Raw genomic sequence first — 9,427 nt, forward strand, 5'->3', positions numbered from 1 at the left:
GTGGATGATTTCTGCAAGAAGACAAAAAAAAAATCAAATCCATTTCTCGCTCAGTCGGCCTCGTCATGCATCCTTAGCTCCATCTTAATTACATGTTTCATCATGTTGTTCTGTTCAGGCTCCACTAAGGCTAATATAGCAAGCCAGCAGAGCCAGCCTTAGGCACAGGCAATCCCAGGAGCTGGCTGGGCCCCAGTGCTTCAGGAGCCCTATAGACCTGGCCCAGCCGGCCTTCCCCAGGGCTGTTAACCACATACCAGCTGTGCAGGGCTCCTGGCCAGCCCGGTGTGCAGGGCAGGTGGCTCTTTGGCAGGGCTGCAAGCAGCCTGGGACCATCTCCTGTGTGCTGGGGAATACCGGCCCAGCCTCTGGAGGGTCCTCTAATGCTGAGCAGCTGCTGTGGGGTGACTCGTTCAGGCATGGAGCAGCAACTCCTGCTGCAGACACATGGTGAAAGAAGGGCTGCGAGGTGAGGAAGGGGGAGCACAGCCCTGCGAGGTGTAACGGGGTGTAGAGGACGAGAACCCTAGAGTGGAAACCTGTGTTAGATGGGCCCTCAGGAGAGGTGAGGGGAATAGAAAGTCGACAAATCTGATTTCCTTTGAAAGATGACTCTGGTGCCCCACTGCTAAATTTTGTGGGAACTCTGCATAGTGTAAACTCAGACATGCAAACTGCATTTGAAACTAGGTGTGTTGTGAAAATCCATTGGTGTTAAAATGGGTGTTCAACTCGGTTCTTAATTCACGAGGAGGGAAGAAACCTGTGGTCAGCACTGTGGTAAACTAAGGCAAGGAAAAAGAAAGGACAAGTAAGATAAGATAAAGAAGGTCAGAGATTAGGGGACTGGACAGGAGGCCATCACATGCCAGCTGTGCTATCTGTGGGGGAGCAACATGTCAGAGTCTGAAAAAAAGTCAGGTCAAGGAACCACAGTGTCCTTGCAGGCGTGGAGCTGGGAGCAGAAGCAAGAGCAGGCAGCACTGGACATCAAAGTAAGGTCTCGGAGCTGGCTGGTGCAGCTCATTAAGTACTCTGTGTTATCCTTCTTGGCAACAAGGCTCATCCCTGGTGTGGGAAGGGTCCTAGCACGCCTTCTGCAAAGCTCTGCTGCTGAACAGCCCTGGGAGCAAATGCCTTCCCCAGTGGCTCTTCAGGTGCCACTGTTTACTTTGTGATCCCTGGGGGTGGGTGTATGCCCTGGTAATGAGGGGGCAGCTGGGAAAACACTTTATTCTCTCTATACTGCCAGGTGTTCTTGACCTCTCTGTCGTCCTGCAACCCTGGAGCTGCTCTACCTCACTGCACTGCCTAGACACAAACCTGTATATCCTCTGATTTCCAGCTTAGCTGCTAACGAGCAGCTTGGAAGTAACAATCTGAGGCCCTTGTTTCATCTGCTTTACACTTCAAACAAGCTTTTTTGCGCAGCAAACAGAGCTCCTGCAGTGCAGGTGCAGTCAGGTTCCAGAGCACAGGAGCTTTTTCCAGGTGTGAGGGAGACAGAAGGCTGCTTGGGGATGGGAAGGCACCTGTCAGCAGGGAGGAGAATAGCCTGTGTGCCTCCACTGTGACAGTAGCAGGTGGTCAGTGACCAAACTAAAAGTAATTAACCAGCTTTCCAACTGGCCAGCAAAGGACCAGCATTGTCAACAGCCTTCATGGGAAGAAGGCTTGTGGAGGCAGGGAGTCTTTTTTGGAGGTTAGATACCCAAAGGATCCTTCTTGCTTGCAATTGGCTTCAGACTGGAGCAGTGAAAGAGGGTGCCTGTCCTGCCAAGGGGACACGGAGCCAGGCTGCTGGAAGCAGAGCACGCAGGGCAAGGTCCTCAATGTGAGCATCACAAAGAGAATTGAAAATGAGGATGGGGAAATTGGATTTTCTTTGTGCACATGGGCACATGCGAAATGTCTGTGTGGGCATGTGGGGTTTTGGGAGTAGGAAGCAAACAGGTGAAATAATTTGACTGTTCTGAGAGAAGGCATGGGAATGGGAGAGACGTGTGTTGCTCCCTTCACTATGGCCCCCTCATGTCTGAGTGGCTGTTTCTTCCAAGGCCCCCTCCCAAATGCTGCTCCTGTATCATCTAATCCTGTTCAAACCACTGTCCTGCTGGCCATGATCCAGAAAGATGCTGAATGTTTGCAACTCCAGATGAAATGATGAGGGTTCAGGTGGTCAGCAGCCCTTGAATCGAGCCTCCGTGTTTTGTTCATCCTCCTCTCTGTGTTTCAGGGCGCCTCGCTCTCTTTGCAGTCTCTCCACTAATACCATCTGCCCCTCTTGCAGCCGGAGCTCCTCCCATCTTCCTGTTGCCAGAGAAACAGCCACCTTGGCAACCTGCTGTCATCCTTGAAACACACATGGAAAAGTCCTCCTGATTGTTATGTTTGATCCTTCAGGCAGATCTGGAATATCACTCAAACTGACATGCATCTCCTGTGACATGATTACCTGGGGGACAGCGAGTGCATATGCATGTAGGGCGCGTGTGTGTTTCTCTGTGTAGCTGTGTGGGACCATGGTTATGTTTGAGGGCCTGGGAGCATATGGGGTTTTTTTACTATTCTTTGCTCACTCTAAAAAGAAAGGAGAGTTCTGGCTTGGAAAAAAAAAACCCAGACAATAAACAGGAATTGTGTCCAATGGAGGGTTTCTCATTTTCAGCAGCACCTGTGCTTCAGGATCCCCAACCTCTCCCCTTTTCTCACCTTTGTGTGCCCAGAATAACCACTAACAAGAGCTTGTGGGTGTCAGGTACCTAAATAGTCCTAGGTGATGCAGAGCACTGCCCCTTACCCGTGTCCCCATGGTGCACAACATCATCCCCTGTGGCAGAGGGGTCTTTATTCTGCATTCTGCAACAATTTGGAGCAGAGGGAGGCAGGGGCATTGGCATTCTTCTCCACTGCCTTACACAGGGTAAGTAACATCAAAGCCTATCTCTGTGAGCCTGAGAAAAGAAGATGATGCAGTTGTACTGTAGGGATTTCGGAGGGAAAGGATTTTCTGTTTGCCCAAGTTCAGGTCGGGAACTTTAAAATTTTGGAGACTGCAGGGGTTTCTAAAAACTATCAGGCATGAGATGGGGAACAACACGGTGGGTAATTAGTAGTCTTAAACCTAAACAATTTATTTAACCTCTATTTTCTTCTTTTTCCTCTGTACAGAGCCTGGATGTGCAGCAAATTGATGTCTATTCTGTCCTTGAGAACAATACAGACAACTCTTCACTCAAAAAAAATCCTCCAAGGAAGGTAAGGGCCAGGGCCCTATTCTTGGGAAGTTCCCATATGCACTGAGCACATGGGGAAAGAAACCCCACAGAATTGCCATGACCTGGCAGGCAGTAAGTGTGTCTTCAGTCCCACCAAAAGGGGAAAACAGGATGTGGCATGCACTCGCCAGCTGGGCTGCACATGTAGCCTATCTTCCCTTTTCCAGCAGAACCCTTGCTCCTGCAGCTCTACCAGTTTTGGCACTCACGGTTTTGAGCAGATGCTTTGCTGTATGACATATGCTGAAAGGCATTGAGGGGTTTGGCATCACTGCTCCCTCTGAACAGGATGGACAATCATGGAGAGTTGGGCAGATGCAGGTCCCCACTATTGCCCCTTCCAGATTATTCAGGCAGTTGAAAAGTCCTCTGGGATAAAGGGATATGTACACCAGCAGCAGACTCTGGATGCAGCTTTCCTCTCACCAGCATTAGAAACCTGAGAGCCATTTAATGGTAGCAGAAGCTGGGTTGATACAATCTCTGTCAGCTCTGGGGCTCAGGAAAAGGCAATGTGCCTATGTTTTGGGCTTGTACTAAATTCACTCATCGTGAAAATAGATGCAACTAAGAATATGCAGGTGCAAATCAGTTGTGGGGGCTGCATGAAGCAGACCAGGAGTCCACATAGCCTTCTACCCTGCCTTTGGCAGGCATCAGCTCTTTCACATGGACAAAACATGCATCAGGCATGCCAGGGAACACTTTCTTCCTGTCCTCAGAACTTTTTCTTTTCTTCTCCAGACCTCTTATCTGCTTAAAAAAATATATATTCACTTCTAACATTAGAAAATGTTCCTGAAAAATGTCTCCTGCTTCCTCCCACTGCTGTCTTATTGGGGATAATTCCCCTGGTTTTGCCATCCCTCTGCTTCACGAGAGCATCTCATTCCAGTGTCTGAGGCATTTTCACAACTTTCACCTTTCAGGAAAAGGTGGTCTAAAATCAAGCGGCCCCCTCTGTTATCAGAGCTGCTTGCCACGTGGTCTGGTCCCACAGCCACTGGCCGCCTGCAGTGACTGCTGTGGCACCGCTGTCGTTGGTGGTAGCAAAAGCAGTGGCAGGTCCCTGATTACTGAGGGGAAAGAAGGATTGTTTTAAATAGGCTTGTCTTACATGATGCACTGGAAAAGACAGCATCCCTGGGTTTGTGTTCTTGCTGCATTTTTAATTAGTTGGATAGGGTCTCTCTTCCTGGTCCTATTTATTTTCTGTATACCTTTACCAGTTACCACTTCTGAAATTATTCAGTCTGGGTGGCAAGATACAGGATATGTGAGGTTTCTCCCTACCAGGGAGCTGTATGAGCTGTGTTGAGGTGTTTGTGTGTGGCCCACATCATTCAGCTGCTGCTTGGAGGGGCAGAAGGTTTGTAAAACAGAGCAGCAGCAAAGCAACAAAGCAAGAGCAAAGGAGCATCTCTATGTGAACGGATCTGGCACCAGTAGTCTTGGCCAGGGTAGGGTAAAGGTCAAAGCAGAGATGGAAGAAAGAGAGGAGGAAAAAGCAAAGAGAGAGGGTGGGATGAGCTCTCACACGCTGCCAAATGTCCTCAGTTCTTGTGCTGGTCTGAAGGAAGGGAAGTGTGAGTGGCAGGACCTCATGATCTCAGCACAGGAGAATCTGACTGCCCTTTCCACTATGGTTGCAAGTACCTTGATCTGCTTCCCTAAATCATCCTGAGCTGTCACCACCTAGGACACTTGTCCTCCAGCTGGCTTTTAGGGTGTTTTCCCTAAGAATGAGACTTGTGGGTCAGTGGGTTTGGCCTGTGAGTGGGAGCTGGGATTGCTGAACAGTGATTGCTGCAGAGGGTCCAACCTAGCCCTTGCTGCGGGATGCTGCGCATAGAGGGGGAGCTGTAAAGGGAAGCGGGGCAGAGAGCCCCTGTGAGACAGGAGCATTTGCATGGACCACTGGCCAGTTTGGGTTGTGAGGGGTTAATCCCACATGCTTTGGAGGTGCCTCCTCTCAGCACTTTTGTAGTGTTTCCCTTTGGCAGAGGCAATAGAGAAAATGCTAGTGTAGGTAGGGCTCAGTTCAGCCGGTGGCATTTCAGCTGCTTGCTGTGTAACCTTGCTTACAGCAGGCCTGTGCCACACAGCGCTTAAAATATCAGTCTGTCAGCGCCTTGTCTACACGAGGAACGGTCGTGAGGAATAGACTCAACTGTTGAAGAAACAGGATTGAGGAGGTCAGGGAATTCCTCCTTCACAGAATCCAAAGTGATTTATTTTTTTACTGAGTCCAATTTTCCCTCCCCTCCCAGTCTGACAGTTTTTTTGGGGGAAGAGTGACTCGTAAAGGAGGCATCTTTATCCCTTGGGCTGGATTAGTCACGTTTGTCTCTGGTGGAGCAACATTTCTCACTGTACTGGCTTCTGTTTCAGCAGATCACTTATAGCCATTTCTAACAGAACAAACGTCAGTGCCTGCTTATTAAGAATTAATTCATCATATTTTGAATAATTTTCCTCCATTTCTTTTTTCTCCTTTTCATCATTCTGCAGACACCTAAGAAGCAAGCAACTCTAGAAGAATCCTCTGATACATTGTATGAGAATATCTAACAGGGAAAGATATCTCACCCTGTGTGGACCAGACATCTTTCTGTATGGCAGAGCTACTCTTACATCCCAGATGAGATGCAGATACATGCAGAGATCTACAGTGACTTCAGAGCGCAAGCACGAGGGACTTGTGAACCCCTGGCTCCTTCTAAACTGCCCTTCATTAACAACAGAATGCATCTGTTCAAATCCCTCGGGGCTCAGTCTGCATTGATGCAGCAAAGCTATTTTGCAGCAAAGCTCTTTGATGCAAAAGAAAAGCTGCTTTTTTCAAGCACTTATCTTGGGAATGGGCAATCTGTGAAGGTTTCTCTCACCTGCCCCGGCTGAAATACTTAACTCTCGATCCTCTGCAAATGATAGGACAATCCAGAGACCTCCCTGCTTGCTGGTTTGAAGTTCAGATCCTGACCTGCAGCAGTCCATCTGATCCTGTGCTTGTGGCTTTCCCCGAGGTGGCCGTCAGGCCTTCATGCATAGTTTAACCAGATCCAAGCATCTACCTGCCCATGTTTTCCTTTCTCAGGAACCCCACTGGCGAGAAACATGCTTTCTCATAATCTGCTAATCCCATCAAGTAGTCACAGTTGCCTGCTGTGACCATACCCAGGCGACTCAAATCAATGCCTCCAAGTAAATGCTTCCCCTTCAGCAATATAAGCAGTATATGGTGAGGACTGGATGCACTGACAGAGATAAAGGTGGAGAAAAGGAAAACAGAGAAAATATCCTTGCCTGACAACATGTCTCATTGACAGTGCCCATTCCAGAAGAAGAAAGAGGAACAAGGAGGTGGGAACCTGAGGAAACTCCCTTGGTGGTGCTACATAAGCAGGGCAGGTCTGGGGCCAGGTTCCAGAGAAATTCAAGCTGAGCTCCCCGGGTTCCTGTTTTTCTTGGCAATGGGCATGGTTATCACTTGGGATTTTGAGCATGGTACCTCTGGCCCACCAGAACCGATAGGTTGCCTTTGTTTCAGCTGGCTGGTGTCCAAGGGTATAAGGCTCCTTTACTCTGTCCCCATACGTTATTTGGCCAGGGACACCAGTTCTAAAATGACTGGAGGGAGGAGAAGCGAGGCCCTAGAAGTGAGTTTTCTATCCAAGTTCTTCTCTCCCCTGTCAGCTGGAACTTGCCTACCATTTGTGCTGATGCATATTCTAGTTCTGATAGGGAAGAGGTTACATTAAATATCCACATAACACGATCAAACCAGCGGATCAAAAAGCCGAGGCTGTTTTATCTCAGATTAAGAAACAACAAAATAACAACCAAACAAACCAACCCAAAATAAGAATATGCAGCATAACTTGAGAGGAATCGTAGAAACCTCTTTAAAGAAGAAGATCAAATTAAAATTGAGCTCCAGGGTCATAGGACCCTCTCCAGTTGAAGATAATGTTGCTATGTATCAGAGATAGAGGCTGTGGAAAATGTCTCCGGGGCCTCCAACCTTCCTATACTATGTTTAAAGAGATAATCCGCTTATTGCTTTGCTCTTTTTATTAGAAGAGATTTCAAACATGCAATTTGGACTTTCTTTAACCACAGAAAAATGCTTGTTCTTTTCCCAGTGCTGAGGAATTCATTTCAGAAAGAGCAATGAATAGACAGCATGGCTTATTAGACCTGTTTATAATTTGTTAAGAGATCGCAACAATTATAAGTAAGTATTTTTTAAATAAAAGTTTTAGATTTTGCTAATCTGAACAGGAAATATTTGTGTTCACAGAAGAGTTTACAGGTATAACAATTCCTTTCCTTAACAAATTCGAAGAAATGATGAGATGAATTATAAATATGTTGCAGTATGGCAATAAAACATTCAGCAGAAGCTGGTGGATTAGATGAAAAGTAAAAACTTTCCGAATAATGATGCTTAGGTTTTGTGTTTTGTTTTTTAAATTTTATAAATGCTAAAAATACTGTGTGCTGCTGGAAATTTCCTGACAATGATCTTGCTTTCCAGTGAGTTGATTTGTCTTGTCTTTCTGTTACCTTTTTAAATAGCATGTTTCTTACATTTATGTCTGAACAATTCTGTATATTAAATAGCTGAAGCTGTTTAAAATGAAACATGAGAGAAAGAACACTATTTGGAATGGAAAATGCTATTCTAGAACAGTCAGTGCTAAAGTACTGGAAGAATCACACCAGGTTCTGATAAATTAAGTGAAAAAGTAAAATTTTCCAAGAAACACTGGCAAGTGTGGGGATTTGGGCTGTGTGCCAAAACTTGTCAAAATCGGGGCGCGGAAGGGGGGAAGATGGAGGGAGGGGGGGAGGGGGAGTCGCTGTGTTGATTTTAATGGCTTTTGGGTTGGCCTTGCAAGAAAGGGTAGAAGGCTGCTGCACGAGAGGAAGGGAGTTTAAATCTGTGTAGCCACAATCTAAAATCACTTCTTTAGCATCATGTGCCATGGGTAGCACGGCAGCAACAGAGCGTGTGAGAGAGAAAGGCACACAGCAGAAGGCTGTGAGAGCAGGGATGTTTCTAAATGGTATGGAGTTTTCCAAGGAGGTATGAGGAAATGCCTGCAGGCGCAGGTAGGAGAGACTAGGAAACGTAATTTATATAACAGTGGTATAGCTGCTTTGTAGCAGAGATTTGTCCAGGAACAAGGCAGTCATTTGGTCTTTTTGTCATCATTTGGCCTTTTTGTTTTACCTGGCTCTATGGCCCATAAGAATAGCTGCAGAAAATGCATATGATTAGCAAAAGAAAACAAGTTCATTTTTAAGTGTTAAGCCATTGGGGAAAAAAAAAGGGAATTAAGGATCGTCTCCCCCAGCTCCACAAAGGTGAGAAGCGGCTTGTTATGTTCACCCTACACATTTTGCTTTAAACCGAATGCTGAGAATAGATTTGTCTTAAAAACTGTGTCCCTAAGGGTCTCAGCTCCACTTGCTTCCTCCAGAGTGGTGGTGTTATGCACAGAGCAGGCTCTCTGGTGTTGAATTATCCTTTTCTATTGACAGGATTCCAGGGAAGTGGAGATTCGTTATCAAAGGAAGCAGTGGAAATGCACTGCTTGCCTTCTTCTAAAGGAGGTCCCATATTAGCACTAGGATCCTTTGCCCTCTTCACCAGGCAGGAGCCTTCAGTCCCAAGAGATGCAGTCTCTGACCGTGATCATCCTCAGTGTTATATGGCATTGCTGCAGAGGATGTTGGTGACACTGAGGTAATTTATTCCTTTTAAAGCAACTCCTTCATAATGCTTTACAGGAGATCCCAATTTGAGAAGCAGAAGACCAGAGTGCACTTGAGTGGTTCGTTGGTTTGTTGATTTGATCCTTTTCTGCAGAGGACAAGCTCTTGCATGGGTACCATTTTGTCGTATGGAACATGCAAACTATATATTGCCTTTATCTGTGAACAAGACCCTACTGTGCTGGATAACTGTGCCAGTGAAACGTATATCGAAGGTGTTCTCCTTCATCGCTTTTTGTCTTCTTTTCTTTGACCTTCTCAGGGGTGTCACTATTGCAGCTAGGACTGCAATATATAATACCCAGCTAGGGCTGGTTCTTTGTCAAGGTAGGTGCTTGACTGAACAGCATCCAAGAGAAATGGTT

At 46.6% G+C, this 9,427-nt stretch overlaps 1 protein-coding gene across 2 annotated transcripts in view; it reads left to right on the forward strand.

The window, feature by feature from the left end:
- NFAM1 (NFAT activating protein with ITAM motif 1) overlaps positions 1-8,965 on the forward strand; it is a 45,705-nt gene extending 36,740 nt beyond the window's left edge. The window contains exons 5-7 of one of the 2 annotated variants that reach the window (XR_007630084.1): positions 3,172-3,258; positions 5,790-7,515; positions 8,829-8,965. Coding sequence is in view for 1 of the 2 variants with exons in the window: in XM_050325317.1 (XP_050181274.1) it covers positions 3,172-3,258; positions 5,790-5,849 (147 nt within the window). In the remaining variant the exon portion in view is untranslated. Of the gene's footprint in view, positions 1-3,171; positions 3,259-5,789; positions 7,716-8,828 lie in introns of those variants that run through there. The other variant, XM_050325317.1, reaches the window with a different exon arrangement.
- Positions 8,966-9,427: the final 462 nt, after the last annotated feature.

The sequence above is a fragment of the Myiozetetes cayanensis genome, unplaced genomic scaffold (assembly GCF_022539395.1).
Source record: "Myiozetetes cayanensis isolate MyiCay16 unplaced genomic scaffold, myiCay2020 scf3, whole genome shotgun sequence".
In the NCBI taxonomy this organism is placed as follows: Eukaryota; Metazoa; Chordata; class Aves; order Passeriformes; family Tyrannidae; genus Myiozetetes; species Myiozetetes cayanensis.